Below are 21,230 nucleotides of genomic sequence, written 5' to 3' on the forward strand. Positions count from 1 at the left end.
AGGAGGAAGGAAAAAAAAGGAACGCTTTTAAATCGAGAGAGACGAGCGAGCGCAAGCGCGCAGAATTCGACACACGAATAGCTGGGCTCCTCCATCTGGCAAGCGCGGTTGATCAGTCGGACGAAGCGAGGAGGAGAACCACGGCGAAGGAGACAGCTACCAGTATGCGGCGCGCCGGCCATTTATCAGCGAGGGAGAGGCTGCTTCTGCGAAGCGGGCGGGTCCCGGTTGGGGGCGTCTATTCGTTGCATGTGCGAGGAATCTACCGCACATCGCTGAAACCAGCGCCCCCACCTCCCCCAGCTCCAGCGGCGCCATCACTGCCCTCCCTAATCAATCACGCCGCCGCGCCGCCCGTATACTACCTCGACCCCGGCGCCAGCCTCCGCCCACCGGAAATCCTGCCCTACCCGGCCGGTGGCACTCCCACGCCGCCTCGCCCTCCACCGGCCCAACCGCCGCTGGCCTCCTCTTCTATACTTAAAGGCCATGGAGCCATCTCACCCTCGGCAATCCAAACTCTACAGGCCGCCGCCTCCCTCCACCACCCCGGCCACCAGCGATCTCGTCGGTGGCCGTCCCGCCCACCAACCACCCCCCAGACCCCGACGCCACCACCATCGCCAGGTACGTCTAGAGGAGGAAGAAGCACAGTGTCGTGCGGACCCACCCGCCAGCCAGCTGCGCCTTTCTTATGCGATAGCTCGACCGACCTCTTGTAGCGCGCTAAAAATAGCCTCCACCGTCCGGGTCCCGTTCTCCTGGTCGCTTGGTCCTAGACTCCGAGTAGGCTAGTACCCGGGGCGCACGCACGTTTCATGATCGGAGCACGTCCCGGTTTCCGGACATCGCAAAACTCTTGCTCCTTATTAATGCCGTGTTGGGCTTAAAGTTACCGAGGTTGGCGGCCCGTATAAAGTATAAACCACGGGGCCCATTCCTAGCCCAATGAGCCCGTTCAGTATCTCGGCGAAAAACCCTATACCTCGCGCCGTCATAGGCGCGTCTCTTCCGTCCCGCCGGCGCTGGCTCGCCGCCTCCTCGACGCGCGGGTCCACCTGCGCTTGCTCCCCGTAACCCGTTGTTCCTCGCTGGGAGCAGCCCACCACCGGGCCAGGGGCGCGCCGGTGCCGCCTCCAATCCTCCGTTCGGCGCACCCCACTCCGGCGACTCCCTCCTCGATTGGCTCCGGTGGTCGGTGGTTCTTCTAGGCGGGTAGGATGTTCTCGCTGAGCCTGATTGAGCATGACCTGCCGATGCCGCCGCACCTGCTGAGCCGCCCCCTCCTCGACGCCATCAAGGCCGAGCTCGAGAGGCTCTTCCTGGACAAGGTACAGCGGATTTGTTTTTTCTTTAGCCGTAGAATTAGCATTGTTGAGCAAAATTTGCTCTGGATGTCAGTAATTATCGGATTGAACCCTTTTTGATCCAACGTTGGTGGTTCCTAATTGTGTGTGTCTGTTTGCTTTTGGTGTATAACGCAGGTTATCGCGAACCTTGGGCTGTGCGTGTCTGTCTATGATATCCGATCCGTTGAAGGCGGGTCCATCCATGCGGGAGAGGGCTGCTCGATCTATAGAGTAACTCGTGCCTTAATTTTGTTTATCCCTTAAGTTCACAAGTGCTTGATATGTTGTACTTGACTTATAAGTAATGTTTTATGGATGGAAAATTTGGGAGGTATTGTGATTCCCAAAAAGAGTGACCTCCCAACCTCACCATCACGCAACATGAGTACTGCAATGTTGCCTTTTTCACACACTTTAATTAATTTGTGCGATCAATGTCAAGATGTGTGAATATTTATCTTTTTTTTATCATGTTTCCTAATTAGTGCTCACTAAATTACTTAAAACCATATCTTATTAGTGCTTACAATTTAGTTGCTGTGCTTGAATGAAAACAGTAACTTTTTGTGATTGATCCTAAAAGCGCGTTGTTATAGTGGTTACTCATCTTGTCAATATCTTTTCTTCTGTTCACATATGAGAGATACCTGTCCATCACTTGAAAGGCAAAAGTATTCACATTTTCCTGGCATTTCTTTCTTTCTTTCTGATGGCCTTTGGCACACAGGCACTTAATAATTTTAATTCAAACTGTGATGGTTCCCAACCGCATTTTCTAATTGAAATTGATTATTTTTTAGTTTTCATGTTAAGATCCAGTTCTTCCCTTTGTCGAAAAACAGTGTTGATTATTTCTTTAACGCGAATTTGTAGTCTATTGATTCAGTGTTTCTATCTGCTAATGACTTGATTCCAGCACAAGTTATGACACATGAATGACCCTTTGTAACTAGAATTACACATCATTTTAATAGCAAGGCTCTTTCTTCCAGTATTGTAGTACTATAAAATATCTAGTCTTTGGAAGTTATTTATTTCAACCCCGAGGCTTCCTACGCATTGCAAATCATGCTCAGATTTTCTTGTTCATGTTTTGGATAGGTTTCATTTCGTTTGCTGATGTTCAAGCCCTTTAATGGGGAGGTTCTTGTTGGGAGAATTAGTGGATATGATGATAAGGGGTTGCAGGGTGAGTTGACTTTGGAGAACTGCTTGGTTAGCAATCTATTAATTAGTTCACTCGATTGAGCTTGTCTAGGATAACTTCTGTTACTGTATTTTAGCTTTATGTAACATCTTGCTCTGCAGGGCAAACTTTTTTTTTCCCTCCATATTTTCATGTCATTGTATGTGTCCATCTAACCTCTGAACAACAGATCCAAATGTTTGGGGTCATGTCTAATCCTTGCATGAATAAACTTTAAGCCTATTAGCCTAATGTTTCTAAACTAGTATTTCTTTCTTGGAAATATTAATATCTTTTTTGCAAGCATTGTACATTTCCTGGTTGCTACAAAATTGGAATGCTCCATTCCTGTTCTGGCAATTAAATGAAACATCAATTAGATATGCTATCATCACATAACTATATTGGGTTTAGCTAATGGACTCCCTTATTTGCAGTTTCACTTGATTTCTTCAATGACATATGCATCCCTGGACATTTGATGCAGTTTGGCACAGTGAGGTTTGTCACAATCCTATACTTTTTAATTTATTCTGGTAGTACATAAATGACTAGTGTTTCGCCCTGCTAGTGGGCCTGATTGTTTTGGCTTTTTTTGATCGGTTATTGAGATGGATCTTATTGGTATGGGTGGAAATGGGTTTTAGGAGTTATTGGATTGGGTGGGGTTGGGTCTTCACTGAGTGCAAATTGAATACGGGTTGAGTCGGCCTCAGCATCTCTGCGCTCGAGGGTTCCAACTTCCAAGCGATGCCTGCGCAGCGCCGACACTGCTCGCCGGCTCCACGCGCGCTCGGCTGGCTGCGGCGGCGGCCCCATCCCGCTCGCCGGCTCCATGCGCGCTCGGCGCCCGCCTCCATCCTGTGGTCGGCCCCGCGTTGCCGGAGTACCGGACTCGCCGCCGCCTCCTTTTTTTGTTTTGCTGCTACACAAGATCTGGATCTTGGAGCGCCTCCTGACCGCAGTTTGTGCTGCATGCCTGAGCAGCAGGAGCAGTGGCAGCACCGACTCCCATGGCAGGCAATGCAAGCGAGCGAGCGAGCGGCCGGCGCGCACCAAAGCTGGCAGCAGCCATGGGCCGGCCAATGTATTCTTCTCCTACGCCGGCCTGGGAGAAGTGCAGCAGCAACAACGACCAGAAGCGATCCTGCAGGAGGTTCCGCGAGTCGGTCGGAACCCCGCACTGATGGCAGCCGGCGCGTCGGCATTCGTCCGCGGCCCTTGCGCTCCTTGTTGCGCTGCTTCTTGCCGGCTGGGCGTCGGCGGCGAACGAGACGCAGGGGTTCTGTCCCGGCGACAAGATCCGGCGGTACAGGAGGGTGCAAGCGCTGCTCAGGCGGCTCAACAAGCCAGCGCTCCGGACCATCCAGGCACGTGGGTGTCCTCTGCTCCTCTTGTCTTCTTCGTCTGTTGCTGACCTCCGACCATGACGGGACGCCCCTGTGAGCCTCCTTGGCCACCGTCACGTGTCCTAGGTCGACGACAGCTGCTGCGCTGCACTGATCCGTTCTAATAAGGAACACCGTACTATAGTTTTACAATGGGTTGAAACCATAGTTGTGGGGATGGATTGTTACAGTATACGGAATAATATAATACAATAGTGGGGTGGATTGATTTTTGTAATCGACGGATTGGATTGGGGTGGATTTATTTTTTTACAATAATAATACGGAGGGGCGTGGATACAGGTTGGGCTTCAGCCCACTAACAGGGCGACTAGTGTTATTTAAAACCAAGGTTATTTTGCGATCAGGGGGTTATATCGAACATTTTAAGTTTTATTTGTGTTGGATTAGTATTTCACTATTCTTCATTTACATCTCAATTGAGACCTAAATTATGTATATTATCATGTCATTGTACTCCATTTGACACTGATTATTATGGACTGCAATGGCATAACATTAATCCAGATAAACTAAAATGAAATATGACTAGAAAAAAGAGAATGGTGTTTCCTCTTTGCAGCCTGTAGATAGCACTTTCATAGTAGCTAAAATAACAGTTTAACTAATTGCATTGATGAAACAATGATCTTTTCCCCTGCTTCTGGAGAAAGTATTTCCAGAGTAAAGTTAGTATATTTTCTTTAGTTCTCATCTTTCGTTCAATGTTAATTGGATTGCCAGGGGACCAGATGGTAGGTGGATGCTGAAGACCGAAGATGAAGATGAGCTATATCTAGATCTAGACGATGAGGTATTTTGAATTTTAGCTTTATTTCGTTATTGTTCACTGCAAAGCAATGACTACTCCCATGGTCACTGCCCACGCCAAACTCATGATCAATGCAATAACTGTGCAGATAAGGTTCTTGGTATCTAGCACAAAGTACCTGCCTATCCCAATTAAGCAAAAGGAGGATGATCCACCATTTTCTCCAATGCAGATCGTTGTAAGCACTGTTTATATTCATGGTCTCATGGATAGTCATTTCTGACTAATATCATGCATTGGATGATGATGTCCGTGTTGGATCTACATCCATGCTCGTTCTACACGACAAATTCTTAAGCACCACTCCAAGTTGTATTTACATCCTTTCATGCTTTGGTGAGTAACTGTTGTAGTAATGCCTTTCTAGGGAAGTATTAAAGGAGATGGTCTTGGTCTTCTTGCTTGGTGGTCAGCTGACGAAGAGGAGGCAGCGGCAGAGCAATAGTATAGTGTTGGTTCAGGGATCTCTTTGTGTAGTTTACAATCTCATCCTACTAGCATGTTACGTAACCGTATCTAGTTGCACTGTTGCAGTAACATGATACTTAGGGACCTTACCCGGTTTTACATGTTATGTATTCTTTTTGAGTTAGGTGCATCGAATCTCTTCTGGCACTCCCAGTTGTTACTGCTGCTGCGACCTACTGCCATCGATTTCTTAAAAAAGCCACCAAAGAAAAAGTAGGCCAGATTGTTAGAAGAAATTATGTATGTTTGTATGTAATACCCTTAAATTTCTGAATATTTTGTCAGATGTATAATAATCTTATATATGGTAATTCTCCCTGCAAGGACACTTCAGCAGGCCAGCACCACAAAAGTTCACATTTAACCAGTGTGCTTGGTATTATGTCCAGCAAGCAGCTGGGAAGAAGATCTGGGAGTGGTGAAAGCAACATTTGATGTATAGAATTCCTGTGATGTATCAAGTGCAGCAACATTTGTATGTGGATTCTACCGTAGGTTGCTATGGCATGCTTGAAACATTTTTTGTTGTATATACGTGGCTATACCATTACCCGACAACATCGTCTGTCGGGACTCTGAACAAAATACAGGTATCCTTGCGTCGCCGTATGAGCATGTAAACTGTAAGGGAATTCCTTGTCAAAAAAAAAAAAAAACTGTAAAGACAATTGGACAAGCAAAGCTGATAGATAACCACACAAGATTAAAGTTGTAGAATAGTAGCTATTAGCACTCAAAAAATTATACTATTACTATGGAATAATACTCCGATGATTAAAATAAAGTATGGTAATGGTACCCAATAAACAGCCTAAACATCGACCAATCATCGATGATGTATGAATGTCGCAGTAGTTTTACATTTTGCATCTTCAATTTGCATACTATTCCCCATTCATGTGTGTATCGCTTCAGTAGGTGACCTTGACGCCGTTGTATCTGAGGATCTCGGCGACGAGTTCACCCTTGCCAGAGACGATGTAGCGGCCGACGATCTTGCCGTCCCTGATGAAGACGAAGGTGGGCACCTTGACAACGAGCATGCTGATGAAGACGAAGGTGGGCACCTTGACAACGAGCATGCTGAGTTTACAGTTAACCGTAACTATAGCAACTTACGGTCGATTCTTTTTCCTTCCCCTTCCCCGCACCTTTCCCCTTCCTTTCCTCCCCCATTCTCTCACGACGGATCGAGATCCTGACCAGTTGCTGCCGCCGCCGGCACACCTCCCCACTGCTGCCTCCCCGCCGCCGCTGCCGCTCCCCTTCCTCCCCGAAGCCGCGCTCCCTTCCCTGCCCTGAGCCGGCTCCCTTTCCTCCCTGAAGCCGTCGCGCCTCCCCCGCGGCCGCCACTGCGCGCCGTCGCTGGACCGCCTTCATGGGACGCCGCGCGCTCCCCCATCGGCGGCGCCGCTGGATCCGCCTTCCTCGGCCGCCGCGTGCTCCCCCGTCGCTCGCCGCCGCGAGATCCCGCCTCCCCTTGGGCCGCCGCCGCCGGATCCGCCTCCCTGCACTGTGCGGCGGGGATGCGCGGCGCGGTGGGCCGCCGACGGGGAGGCGGTGCCGCGGGCCGGTGGCGTCAGCGGGGGAGCTAGGTTTTTTTTTTTTTTTTTTTGATATAACAAATTTTTTTACCGACCAAAATTTTACCCAAACTTTTTTTTCTTTTTGGTTTTGATGCAATTTTTTTTAGTCTAAGCATTTTTTGTTTTCGGATGCGAAATTTTTTTACCAATTTTTTTCTATTCTGGATGCAAAACTTTTCTTTACAAAATTTCTCAAATTTTTGTGTCTAATATTTTCTCGTCAAAAATTTTTCTCTCTCCAAAATTTCTCTTAAAAAAAATTCGAAAATCAGAAAATAACAAAAAAATACTAAAAAAAGAAAAAAAATGGTCGGGAGATTGAGCGTACGGAGCCCCTCCCTACGGTCGACCGTAAACTAGCGAGACCCCTCGACAACGTCCATGTCCCTGAGAAACTGGATGCAGCTGTCGTTCTCGTCGCCGTTCATGAGCGCGAACACCGTGGTCTCGGTCATGGAGCGCGCAGCTTCACGACGGTGGGGTACACCTCGACGCAGGGCCCGCAGTGCTTGCGGCCGACGTCGAGCACGACGAGCTTCTCCTTGTCGCCGCGGTGCTCCGTGCTCGTCGATGAGCGCCTCCACGCCCTCCCGCGAGTGCAGCTGCACCACCGCCAAGTGGCTGTCGTCGTAGTAGAGCACGTCGCCGGCGAGCCGCTCGGGGCCGATGGCCTCCTCCTCGTGCACCTCGGCGCCCTTGTAGAAGTTGAAGTGGCTTTGCTAAAGCCACACAGCAAGGTTTATTGTGCCCAATTGGTGGCGATCCAATCCGTTTGTGCACTAGCCTATATGCCGATGATGCTGCTCTGTTTGTAAGGCCACCGGTGGAGGACCTCACCACTGTCCAACAGCTCTAGCAAGTAGCAAGCCTTTGGGGAAGCAACAGGACTGCACATCAATCTGCACAAATCTGAGATTTTCCGCATCTCTTATGATGAAATGGATTTGGATGACGTTTCAGCAACTTTCCCTGCCAGAAGTGTCTCTTTTCCTTGCAAATATCTCGGTCTGCCGCTGCACATCGGAACGACAAGGGAGGATGAACCGATCCTGATCGATAAGATTGGCGCCCGTTTACCGGGCTGGAAGGGCAGGCTTCTTACCCGTTCAGTTCAGGAAGGCTGACACTCATCAACTTAGTGCTCACATCTATCCCGGTCTATCACATGACAGGCTTCCCTTTTTCGAAATGGGTAATCAAAAGGATTGATCGTATAAGGCAGAATTTTCTATGGAAAGGTGCTTCTGATGCTCGTCATGGGAGTTGTCTGGTAAACTGGCGACGAGTAAATCGTGCCAAGAAGTTGGGCGGCCTGGGCATCAAGGACCTAGCCTGTTTCAACCGTGCACTAAGCCTCCGCTAGCCTTGGTACAAATGGATAGAACCTACCAAACCTCGGACAAGTATGCCACTGAAACTTTCAGTGGAAGAGTAGGATCTTTCTAGACTTTGCACGGCGATTACCATCGGCAATGGGGCAAAAACTTAGTTTTGGAAAGACTGCTGGTTGCAAGGTCAAGCATCCATGGACATCACCTCGGACTGTTTCCGCCCAGCCTGGCGCAAGAACATTTCTGTCCTCCAGGCGTTGCTCAGCCGGAAATGGATGCGAGGCCTCCGATACTACCGGAAACATGATAGTTGCCGTGTGCCTCATGCTTTGTGGTGTGCTGTTTATCGGGCACATGACAAAAACACTATTTGCCGTGTGCTAAAGAAACAGCGCACGGCAAATATAGGGCACACGGCAAAAACCATATTTGCCGTGTGCCTTATGTTGGACACACGGCAAAGTTGTGGCAACGGGCTTGTGGCCCGTTTTGTTTGCCGTGTGCCACCCGTTTGGCACACGGCAAACATGTCAGTTGTGGCAACGGGCTTGTGGCCCGTTTTGTTTGCCGTGTGCCACCCGTTTGGCACACGGCAAACATGTCTCCAGTTTCCATTGGCCGTGTGCCGCTAAGGGGCACACGGCAAAGTCTTCAAAAATTTTTTGACTTTGCCATCCCAAATTTTTCTATTTTGTGCATACAATACACGTTGCTTCGTACTAAATTTTGGTACTTTTCTTTATAGTTTTACTATATTTAGTGAATTTATTTGTTTAATCATTGAACTAGAAGTGTTTTGAGTGGTGGATTATAATGAACCAAAAAATGATATTCAAGTTTACGAGGTCAATGTGAGGACATATGCGTAGAAGCAAATAAAATTTTGAAGATCTTGTTCACGAACCATGACTAGGATCTTTTGGCCGGCTCATTTTAAAATTATATAAATAACATATGAACTCAAAAAAATTATAAAATTTTGCATGTTATCATAATTTCGTGTGTTGAGGCCATGAAATTTTTTTTGAGAAGGATCCGGTGAAGTTTTATCGTATGCTTGTTAAAAATCCAAGAATACGCATAGAAGATCCGTAGAGTCGAGAAGTAACTGTTCAGGTTTAGAATGAAAACTTATTGTTGAATTGTGTTTTGGCTTCTAACTTTTTGTATATGCAATACCCAACTTAAATTCTTTGATTCCAAAATTTGGTAATTTTTCAACTTTGTTTTGTAATTTATAATTTTTTCAGTTAAATAAAATCACGTGATACAATTTAGAAACACATGAAATAATAGAATTTTTTTGCATAGAATCATGAAACATGAATTGTTTAGGGTCTCTGACAATGTATTTTCAATGTTGATGGGACAAAAATTTGAAAAATAAATTTTGAATTTGAATTGATTGATGTTTCAAAATCAAACTTGTTTGCCGTGTGCCTGCACGGGACACACGGCAAGGACTTGGTTTGCCGTGTGCCCTGGATCTGGGCACACGGCAAACAAGGTCTTTGCCGTGTGCCGTGGATCTGGGCACACGGCAAACCTTTCTTCCCTTGCCTTATCCTTCTCCCACGCACACTTAGTCACACACACCACTCACACACTCAGTCACACGCGTCGACGCCGCTTCACCCACTCCGCCACGCCGCCGTCCCGCCACCGAGCCGCCGTCCCGCCGCGCCGCCGACCCGCCGACCCGCCGCGCCGCCGACCCGCGCGTCCGCCCGAGCTGCCCCTCCGCTCCGGCCACGCCACGCCGGCCGCGCCCCGGCCGCGCCCCCGGCCGCCCGAGCCGCCCCGCCGCTCCGGCCACACCACGCCGGCCCGCCCAGGCCGCGCCTCGGCCGTGCAGGCCGACCCGGCCGCGCCGCGTGGCCCGCCACTGGACCGTCCCCGACCTGAGGAGGGCCTCGGCCGGCCTCCGGTCGCCCCGGCCGCTGCTGTCGTGCTCCTCCCAACGGGAGAAGGGGTTAGCCTAGTCGTCCGAGCATGTTAACTTCATGGTCTTCGTTTCTACTGCGTAGAATTACAGAAATTGTCATTTGGTTGCCGAATTGCTTGTAGTGGTGCAGAGCGAAGTTGCTGGGATATTTTGAAGTGACATAATTTTAGTCATTATTTTTGCAGGCGAGCACTCCGTCGTCGAACCGTTGAGCAATTCGTCTGCACCAACACGCGCGTCATCGCCTCGCCCGCCATCGAGCCCTAGGTGAGCACGTGCGAAAGGCCCCTCTCTTGTTCTAGGACCTGCAACCAAGTTAGGCGTCTCCCGTTCGATGGAGATACGGTTGGAAATATACAGATCTTTGCATATTTATGACCGTATCTGTTTCGAATTGTCCATGTTTTTTGGACAGCCCGAGGATGCGTAGATGGGGTTAGTTTCCATGGTATACGCCGATCTGAGATAGAGTCTTGGCATCATCTCCCTGTTGTTCTCCGGATACACAACCTCCCTGTCGGGATGTGTATTTGGAGAACAGCGGGGAGATGCTGCCGAAATTCAGACTCGGATCGGGGTATAGCATGGAAACTGGCCCCAGGTACGCATCCTATCGGGTGGAATTAGGACCTATCCTAACCTATTAGAAATTGTAGACATTGTGTAGATGCAAAGATGATCTTTTATATTATATTACTCATTGATATGATAGAGGATGGATGACCGTGCGTGGATGTATACTGGATGGAAATGTGTGGGTCAGTTGTCCGGGGAGTGGATTGACAAGACCGAGGCTTTCTTGGATGGAGCATTTGCAAAGCTCAAAGGAGGCAATACCACCTGGTATCCGTGCAACAAATGTGCAAACACGTGTCGACAAACACGCGAAGTCATGATGAATCATCTTTGCAATTATGGATTTACGAGAAATTATACCCGGTGGACCTACCATGGCGAAGCCAATCGTATGAGAGATGAAGTTGTTAGGCAACGCATCGAAGAACATGACGCTGATGCCGAGGTTGCAGACATGTTAGATGACTTTCATGAAGCACATTTTGATGAAGGACGTAGGGAGGAGGAGGAGCCAGAGGCAACCGTGAAGGTGTACTATGACATGTTGGCTGCAGCCCAGCAACCCCTTCACAGTCATACCAAGATTTCACAATTGGATGCCATTGGCCGCCTAATGGCCGTGAAGTCCCAATTTACCTTGAGTCGAGACGCCTTTGATGTTATATTATAAGTTATTGGCAGCATGCTTCCAGAAGGGCACATTCTTCCAAAGAGCATGTATGAGGCACAGAAACTCATTCGTGCACTGAAGATGCCATATGAACAGATACATGCTTGTCCCAAGGGATGCATCTTATTTAGGAAAGAACACGCTGAAGCAAAGTACTGTCCAAAGTGTGAATCCTCTCGGTTTGTGGAGGTAGACTCTGGTGATGGTCAGAAGAGGCAGCTCGCGGTCCCCATGAAAGTCCTACGGTACCTGCCGCCCATACCAAGAATCCAACGTCTGTTCATGACCGAGGAATCCGCGATGCAGATGACATGGCACAAAATGGGAACTCGTTACAATCCTGATAAGCTTGTGCATCCATCCGATGCTCAATCATGGACCCTTTTCGACGGGATTCATCATCACAAAGCTTTGGAGGCTCGTAATATACGTGTTGCGCTGGCGACAGATGGCTTCAATCCCTATGGAATGTCGGCTGCCCCTTACACTTGTTGGCCCGTGTGTCGTTATCCCACTGAATCTCCCACCTGGCATTATTTTTCAACGACAGAACATATTCTTGTCGTTGATAATTCCTGGACACCCTGGAAATAATATGAGTGTGTACATTGAGCCCCTGATTGACGATTTGCTCCATGCTTGGGACGATGGGGTTTGGACATACGATCGAGCTACAAAGACAAACTTCAGAATGTATGTTTGGTACCACTATTCCCTGCATGATCTGCTGGCGTATGGGATATTCTGTGGCTGGTGTGTCCACGGGAAGTTCCCTTGTCCAGTATGCAAGGCAGCATTGATGTTTATTTGGTTGCGGAAGGGTGGCAAGTATTCTTCGTTCGAAAAACATCGACAATTCCTACCTCTTGACCATCCATTCATACGAGATAAGAAAAACTTTACAAAAGGTGTTGAAGTTAAAGACCATCCACCGCAGATGATGACGGGTGTCGACATTCGTGCTCAATTAGATGGTCTCGTGATCAATGCTGAAGGTGGGGCTTTGTGGGATATGGTGAGCAACATGCTTGGGCGCAGAAGTCGGGCTTGTGGAGGCTCCCCTATATGGCTGACCTTCTTCTTCTACATAACATTGATATGATGCACTCCGAAAAGAATGTCGGCGAGGCATTGTTTGGAACAATCATGGACATTTCAGATAAGACAAAGGATAATGTTAAGGCCAGAGTGGATCAGGCAACGTTATGCGATAGACCAAAACTAGAACTGAGGCCTCCCGGATCAGGCAAGGCGTGGAGAAAGCCTAAGGCCGATTTCGTTCTGACAAGGCCCCAGAGGAGACAAGTCCTAGAATGGTTCCAAACCTTGATGTTCCCTGATGGGTATGTGGCGAATATGAGAAGGGGAGTGAACTTGACCACTATGCGAATCAACGGGCTCAAGAGTCATGACTACCATATATGGATCGAGCGGCTACTTCCAGTTATGGTTAGAGGCTACCTCCCTGATCAAATCTGGCAAGTGCTAGCATAGTTGAGTTTTTTCTTCCGCCAGCTTTGTGCTAAGGAGTTATCTCTAAAAGTAGTTGAAGAAACGGAAAGAATGGCGCCTGTGTTGCTCTGTAAGCTGGAGAAGATTTTTCCACCCGGCTTCTTCAATCCGATGCAACATATAATTTTGCACCTCCCGTACGAGGCACGAATGGGTGGGCCTGTGCAGCACCGTTGGTGCTATTCAATTGAGAGATGTCAAAAGATACTTAGAACTAAATGTAAAAATAAATGCAAAATTGAAGCTTCCATCGCAGAGGCATATATTCTGGAGGAGGTATCAAACTTCACATCAAAATACTATGCTGACAACCTTCCTAGCGTCCACAATCCACTCCCTCATTACAATACTGCGGAATCTAACACCCTGAGTCTTTTCTAAGGCCAACTCGGAAGTGCAAGTGCTGCAACCATCAAGACCTTGGATATTCAAGAGTGGCGTGCTATCATGCTATATGTGTTGACCAATCTTTCCGATGTTTTCCCCTACATAGAGTAAGTTCTCAGCATTCATTTAGTTCTCAAGTCATTTCCCTTTTCTGCATCCAACCCTATCATTCGTCTTTTGTATAAAGAATTTCATATGCAATTCTGGCGTCGATCAAGGGCGCCTAGCCTCCATGAAACTGAGACCCTACTTAGACAGGGCGCGGGAAATGGAAGTCCTGATTTCATTTCTTAGTTCAAACAGAAGGTAATGTCCAATTCTGCTCGTTTGTAGTATATGACATTACAAGTTGCTCGTACGTGCGAATAATATGACGAACTTGCAGGCACAAAACGATGTGTCGATGAGTGCCGAGTTGCGGCAAGTTGCCAATGGCTATGCCTATAGGGTCAAGTCATTTGGAACTTATGACGTGAATGGATATCACTTTCATACAACAAAGTACGAGCAGATTCGGCCCAATCGAAGAACAACAAATACCGGAGTTTTCACGCCAGGAGATGATGGGCTCGAGTACTACGGAACACTTGAAGAAATATACGAACTGTCATTTCATGGGTCCGTACCTCTGAAACCTGTCATATTCAAATGTCATTGGTTTGATCCTCAAGCTGTGAGACGTACCCCGAATATTGGGCTAGTCGAAATTCAGCGGTCATCCGTGTTCCCAGGAGACGATGTGTATGTTGTAGCTCAACAGGTGACACAAGTTTATTATCTGTCATACCCGTGCCAAACCGACAATCATCTCAAGGGTTGGGATGTTGTGTATAAGGTGTCCCCTCACGGTAAACTACATGTCCCGAACAATGAAGATTACAACATAGACCCAAACACATATACAGGTGAGTTCTTTCAAGAAGATGGGCTACAAGGGAGTTTCCAAATAGATTTAACTGAAGCAATCGGAAAGGAAGTAGATAATGAAAGTTTTGTTCACGAGGATACCGGGGATGAGGTTCATAATGCGAAGGACTTGGAATTACTTGAGCGATTACGTTTAGGCAATGACAGTGATGATGAAAGCGTTCCTCCTTTGGAGCACGCCGTTGATGATATCGACGGACGTGATAGCGATGATGAGACTTACGATCCAGCTAATCCCGATGTTGAAGAGTATTTCTAATACATGTAAGATCCATATTTGCAACAATTATATCAGTTTTTCACTTGTTTTAATTATGTTTGTTTTTTACTACTTGTAACAATTAATTTGTAATACATGTTCGGATTATGTTTATTTTTTTACTACTTGCATTAATTAATTTCTAAATATTGTTCTGATTGGTTTGCCCCTTTTAATTTCAGGTGATAGATCAAAGATGGAGGGGCACGGCGGAGGTATGATGCAGTCGTTGGAGGCCGTGCTACGCAGAGTTGCTGGGAGAGGTGAGTCCTCCCAGATGGCTGGAGGGAGGACGAGGAGGAGGAGGGGTGAGGCAAGTTCGTCGGTGCCTCCACTAGATGAGGATGCCAACACGTCACAGATGACGAGGAGGAGCAGCAGGAGTAGCAGGAGGATGAGGGGGCCTCGCACGAGGTCACCCTCCCCTGAGGACGAGGAGGAGCTGCCGCAGCAGCAGGAGGAGGAGGACCAGGAGCAGGACTAGGAGCAAGACCAGCAGCAGCAGGACCAGGACCAGGAGGAGGCCTCTAGTGAGGAAGACGACGACCAGGGAGGGGTGGCAGGAGACATACCTGCCGTATGGATGCGAGGCCCCGCTCGTCTCCCGAACCGATCTATACCGCTCGAGCAACGACCGATTATTCGGCCGGACGGTAAAAGGTAAGTAACCTTAGCCTATTTCATTACATTTCGTACTTATATATTTCAATTCCAATTTTACACAAATATTTTTGGCAGGAATTTTGTAATCGTCGTTCCAGGTGTTCACAAACACATCTCCAATGGCATTCTGGGCCTGCTTTGGAAGGACCACTACCCTGGATGCATCGAGATTGACGGCCGTCTTCAGCCGGCGTCGGCTTGGGAGCACTACATCCAAGCCATCGATAGACCGGACCAGGAAGGCAGGTGCTTTGCGAGCAAGGCAGAGCGGGTGTTGCAGGAACTGTGGGTAAGTCTTGTATGCGCTATAATTGTCAATACATCTCATTAATGGGACATTCTTGATATAATGGCTTCGTTCATCATCATGTGCAGGATTTCTACAGGTGCGAGGAGGGAATGATGACCGTGGCACGCAAGGTGGCAAACACGGCCTATCACAAGCTGGTGGCGGATATGCTCTACGAGGGGCGCATCCAGGCCAACTGTGATTACAAACGTCGCATCGAAAAAGTGAAAACCAACAAAGGGGCTGTGCGAAACCTCAGGCTAACTCGGGAACAATATATGAGGGTAAATATACAATATTATTAATATTGACTTCTACTAAAATGAAGTACGCTACAGTTGATCTTCTTATATGTCATGTATGACCTGCAGGTGATTCCTTGGTGTTTAGCCGGGAATGAACAGTGCTGGGACATTATAATCGACAGGTGGTATGCAGAAGTTTGGGTGGGGATGCACGAGTCTTGCCGGCAGCGGCGTTTGATGATGCCAGGTGCACCGCATCATCAGGGCAATAGTAACCTACGACAGTATGCGGCCAGATGGGTAAGTGAATTCATTTCTTCATTTTAACGCTCAACCGTACACAATTTGTAATCATCTTTCTTTTTTCACAGTCGGCCTCACATGGAGGCGAGCCTTGCCCCCGATCAAGACGTGGGCTTTGGCCCACAAAGGGAAGGCGACATCGGATGTCAACTACAACCCGGCGGACCCCCCATAAGCGTACAGCAATGCGACTGTCCACAATCACCTCAGTGAGTACAACTTGATGGCAACAGAGGTGAATGGGCCGGACTTTGATCCGAGCACGGAGCCCATTGATGCAGAAGTCGTGATGAGGGTGGGAGGAGGGAAGAAGCATTGCCGGTACTAGATTGGAGAAAGCTTGATTGACACCGCCAGTACTCCTACTCTCGCGCAGATTCGAGCCAGGAGCACCAGCTCTAGCCCGGCCATACGCCCACGTCAAAGCACTACGAAGATCCAGATGGAGGAACTGAAGGTTATTTCTGTTACAGCAAAGGTTTATTAATTTTGACATATGTTTCTTGGTACTCTAACCATGCAATCTAATTTTGTAGGCCTAGATGCAACGGGACTTTGAAGCACAGCTCCTAGCACAGCAGCAGGCATGGGCGGCACAGCAGCAGGCGTGGGCGGCCAAGCGGGAGAGGATGCAGCAAGACCTTCAGCAGACACAGGAAGCCTCCCAGCAGAATCAGATGCAGCTGGCCTTGGCTTTTCAGTTCATGTAGACTCTGGGCTCCCAAATGGGTCTTTCGCCACCGCAATTCACTCAGACTAATATCCCTGCGCGTGCAGCTACCCCTACTCCTGTGAGCGATTTCACAATCTTCTAATTTCATTTATCGTTATTTGACTAATAGACAACTCTATCATGACTTAGAAACAATGCCTTAGAAACAAAGACTTAGAAACAAAGACTTTGAATTTGCAGCCTCAATCGGAGGCATCATCAATCGGAGGCATCAAATGATGGGCCAACAGAAATGTCCCCTTCGCCGATGCCTCAGAATGTGTGGCCGCCTCCTCAATGGGTGACTTACCTGCAGCAGTTCCAGCAGAACCCTTTGTGGTCGCAGCACCCACCGCCACCGCCGCCGTAGTTGTGAGTTGTGCTTGTATGGACATGCACTCTTTGTATAGACTATCGTTTGAACTTATGCTTGTATGGACATGTATGAACTACCATTGCTTGTATGGACTTGTATCGACTACATTTGGGCTTGTATGCATTGCGATATTTGCTATATTTGCATTTGGACTTCTATGGATTGAATGTGATGCAAATTGTAATATATGAAATGATCGTGACATTTGATGCAATATATATGAATTGCCTGTGATGTTAATTTGATTGGAATCTGAAATATTTGTGATTAAACAAAAAAAAGGAATCTGAAAATTAATTTTGCCATGTGCCACCATTTTTTGCCGTGTGCCATGGCAAGGCACACGGCAAAGCTGCCATTCTTTGCCGTGTGCCTGTCCACGTGGCACACGGCAAAGGTGGCATTGTTTGCCGTGTGCCTGACCATGTGGCACACGGCAAACAGCCCACGTGGCATGCTGGGTCAACGGGGTAACTTTATTTTGCCGTGGGTCCGATAAAACACATGGCAATGGCTTTGCCGTGTGCCCGGAAAAGGGCACATGGCAAACACCCTGTATGCCGGCCGAGCTTTGCCGTGCGCTGTTTACCATGTGTAACACACAACAAATCCTTTGCCGAGTATTTTTGGGTCTTTGCCGTGTGCTTTGGCACACGGCAAACCCACTGTTTCCTGTAGTGTGACGCACCCCCACAACTGCCGCTCTACATCTATTTGTGGACCTTTGGGGATGTTTACAACATTTTAACCTCACTGACTCAGAAGACACGATTATATGGCACCTAACTGCAAATGGCTCCTACTCGCCTATGATGTCCAATTCGTCGGTTCTCTTCTAGACAACCGTTTTGCACAAGTGTAGCAACTGAAGGTGGAAAACAAGTGTTGTTTCTTCGGCCCCGTTTGGTTTGTTCCTAGAACATCCTAGAACGCACTTTGATAGCTACTTAGGGGTATTAAATAAATGCAATTTACAAAACCAACTCCATAACCCCCGCGCTAGCTAGGAACCCTGAAGAATCTAATGAGGTCTTTGACCGCGTGATTAGAGGATGGTTACTGTAGCATCACTATGACCAATCATTAATAATTACCGTCATTAGATTCGTTGCGAAAAGTTACACCCATCCGGAAAAGTTACACCCATCCGTGAAGAGGTTTTGCAAAGATTTTATTTAGTCCGCCATGCATGGAAGATTTCCCGTTCTAGAATCCCTTGAACGGGGAACCAAACGGGGCCTTCATGTGGCTACTCCTTCTATGCAAGCTACCTACAACAAACAGGATCATCCAATGCGGCGGCATAGTGGATGCAGTTTGCAAATTATGCCATTGCAGACAAGAGACAACTTTTCACATGGTAGCAAATTGCTCCTATGCTAAAGAGGTTTGGTGGTTACTGGCACACCGAGCTTCCTTCTACTTTGTGCAGAATCCATCGCAGTTGACCAATGTTCAAAACTGGTGGGAGCAGATCACTAAGGCCACTGGTCTTGATCATACTCTCTTACGACAAATCTTCACTTATGCCACTTGGAACATTTGGAAGGAATGTTGCCAGCGGGTGTTTGACAACCAAGCAATACCTGCAGCTCAATTGGTTCCACTAATTGTGCAAGACGCCGCTGCAACCCCGGTTGGCTAGTAGTTAGCTAAACTCAACCGGTGTCTTCTTTTCTGTACTCTTAGCTTTTGTTGTTTTTATTCTCCTTTAGATTCTTGTTCTTGATTGTATTCTTTTGGACTTCCACCTACTATTAATGCAAAAGCAGAGCACCAGCTATACTTCCTAAACAAAAGGTTGAAGTGGGGCACCTACGTGACGCCCTCCCGGCGGCACAGCTCCTTGGTGACCTCCGACTCGTCGCCCATCACCAGCAGGAAGTCCATGTCACTGCAGGTGCGGCTCAGCTGCACCCCAGTGGCGGAGCCACCCCACTAGGGCCAGCCCGGTCGGCCGCCCTAGGTCCTTCTAGGTGAGGTCCAGAGTATACTGTTGACATCATAGGTAGCAGGAATAAGAAGTAAGATGGATTTGAGGAACATAAGAAGAACAGAGGAGAACAAGAAATTAATTTTCAGAGGACAGATTACTTGAGTAAGGAGTAAGAGTTCATACAAGTTGATCGATACCCTTCCTCCTCATATGCACTCAGCAATTTAACCAGCGACTCTCTTGCATTTATATGGGCTGGGCTTGATACGTGCGCGCAAGCACATCTAGCGAACCCATTTGCTGCCGCCAAAACTAACACTAGGCTTCCTAGTGCGGCGGCCCATAGTAGTAGATGATTCCTTCGGTTCGTGGGTGCTGACAATATCCCCCCATTCTCAACTCCGGCAGGGGCTCATGACGGTGCGATGGCGCCCCCCCTCCCCCGAAAGCGAGGACGACGGTCCTCTACCGCTGAGAGTCGCGAGACTCAGATTGGACCATTGGAACACGGGGCGAGAGGACTTTGTGATCTCGTGGGCCGTCCGGTTGAGTGGGTTGTAGCCTCTTAAGAGATTCAGCCTAGCCCCAGCACAACGTTGCGTCTTCTTGCCACCAGACGTTGCTGGTGACTTTGGCAGTTCACCAAACCCCCCCCCCCCCCCCACCTCCCACCTGCAGTCCCGCTCGGGCACTCATGCCGACACATTGCTATCGTTGCGCCATCTCCGTCCTGTAACCCCACCTCGACACCCGCCAGCCGCGTCTGCGGATCCCATGCACCGCTGCCACAGGCGTCTGCAACCGAGCAGCAAGCCTCGGTGCCTCATATTGGCTGTGCAAAAATTTAACATAGAACTCCGCCCTAGGTCATTTCTTGGGCTGGCTTTGCCACTGGCTGCACCATGGTCGGGTAGATCTGGCTACTGCTTTCGTTGTCGCTCGCCACGAACTCCATCACCACCAGCTCCGCTCCCCCAAAAGTTCAGCTCGTGAAGTTGTTCTTATAAGTCATCCTTAAAGGCTGATGTCCAAAACAAATTCCACCAACTTTGTAGCCCAAACTTAAAGTGAGCAACATAAAAAAGTTCTTCATTCAATTTTTATTGTAGGAAAAAATTGCACAATCAAACACAAGAGAACAAACTCTACTTAAACTGACACATGCTGAGATTGATTCTTAATTATATGCATTATTCTATAACGGTTGATACAAACTTAATCATTGAATACCAAATTTAATTAAGGGGATAAAATTTCTTCATTCAAATTTAGGATATTTTCAGGACATGAAAATAGTTCATAAAAAATTTGGACTCCTGAACAATCCTAGCTAGTAGCATATATAATTACTAAAATTATTGGCCTTATTTGTAAAAACTAGAGATTCATTATCGTCTCTTGTAAATAGAATACATGATTATGTGCCTCTAATTTCAAAGGAAGTCAACATATGTACATTCTAAGAATTAAACACTCATGTAGTTAGTCAAAAACCAATGGCTTCTTCTACTTAATGACTGTATAATATATGGGCCAAGCCCATTAAAGTTTGTGATAATTCTGAATAAATCTTAAAGACACATTCATATAAAATGATATATCAGGTGCATTATTTAGTAACATCTTTCTAGTTCATGCGGATGGTGACAACCTTAAATAGACTCGCTCCCCCCTCCCCCTAGTAGCTTATGTGAAACAAAAGGACACAGATCCTCTGCAGTACTTCTCCCTGCACTTGGACGATCACTAACATGTGGCCATGTGAAACAAAGGGACACAGATCCTCTGCAGTACTTCTCCCTGCACTTGGGTCACTAACATGTGGGCCCAACCCCACACGTCAGTGAGGGAGAAGTACTGTAGAGGAGAATACAAAGTACGTGCACATGCTCACTCTCTTGTCCTTGGCTTGCTGGGTTTCGGCTCTGGTCGGGCTGGGGATAGTGTTCATTTGGTGTTGAGGAGTTTTGGTATTTTGGATTCAATTTACTGTAAGCATTTTTGGCATCTTAGAGTAGCAGATCAAGGATTTTCATAATGGATCCACACTAAATTAATGTGTAATGAGTGTCTACGACCATTGGCTAGATGTACCTTTAATCATGTAATTGTTACAACTGCTTGCGGAGGACTAAAACCCATGAGTATTTTTATTAGTAGAAACATCAAAAGCATCAAGTTAGCCCATTTACATATAGGAATTCAAACATGTATGCTGAATCTGGGGCAGTCAGCAGAGCATTTTATGTTATCTATTCGAAATGCATTACATTTCAGTTTTTGAGAATCA

General features: G+C 47.6%; 1 protein-coding gene and 1 pseudogene across 8 annotated transcripts; one reads left to right on the forward strand and one right to left on the reverse strand.

The window, feature by feature from the left end:
• The first annotated feature begins 955 nt into the window (after positions 1–955).
• On the forward strand, positions 956–5,755 carry LOC120658406 (DNA-directed RNA polymerase III subunit rpc8-like). Of its 8 annotated transcripts, none has more exons than XR_005668622.1 (10): positions 956–1,331; positions 1,485–1,580; positions 2,451–2,538; positions 2,973–3,036; positions 3,523–3,905; positions 4,668–4,737; positions 4,844–4,933; positions 5,109–5,226; positions 5,349–5,436; positions 5,548–5,753. XR_005668622.1 is itself a non-coding variant. In XM_039936681.1 (7 exons), the coding sequence occupies exons 1-7, from the start codon at positions 1,221–1,223 to the stop codon at positions 5,198–5,200; spliced, it is 597 nt and encodes a 198-aa protein (XP_039792615.1). In that variant the 5' UTR covers positions 973–1,220; the 3' UTR covers positions 5,201–5,753. The 8 variants fall into 8 exon arrangements, 2 of the variants coding, with proteins under 2 accessions (XP_039792615.1, XP_039792614.1); XR_005668623.1 differs by having other exon boundaries at positions 5,558–5,753; XR_005668619.1 differs by having other exon boundaries at positions 5,109–5,436; positions 5,548–5,755.
• A 366-nt stretch (positions 5,756–6,121) lies between these two features.
• Positions 6,122–20,701, reverse strand: LOC120662810 (annotated as a pseudogene).
• Between the last annotated feature and the right edge of the window lie 529 nt (positions 20,702–21,230).

The sequence above is a fragment of the Panicum virgatum genome, chromosome 2N (genome assembly GCF_016808335.1).
Source record: "Panicum virgatum strain AP13 chromosome 2N, P.virgatum_v5, whole genome shotgun sequence".
In the NCBI taxonomy this organism is placed as follows: Eukaryota; Viridiplantae; Streptophyta; class Magnoliopsida; order Poales; family Poaceae; genus Panicum; species Panicum virgatum.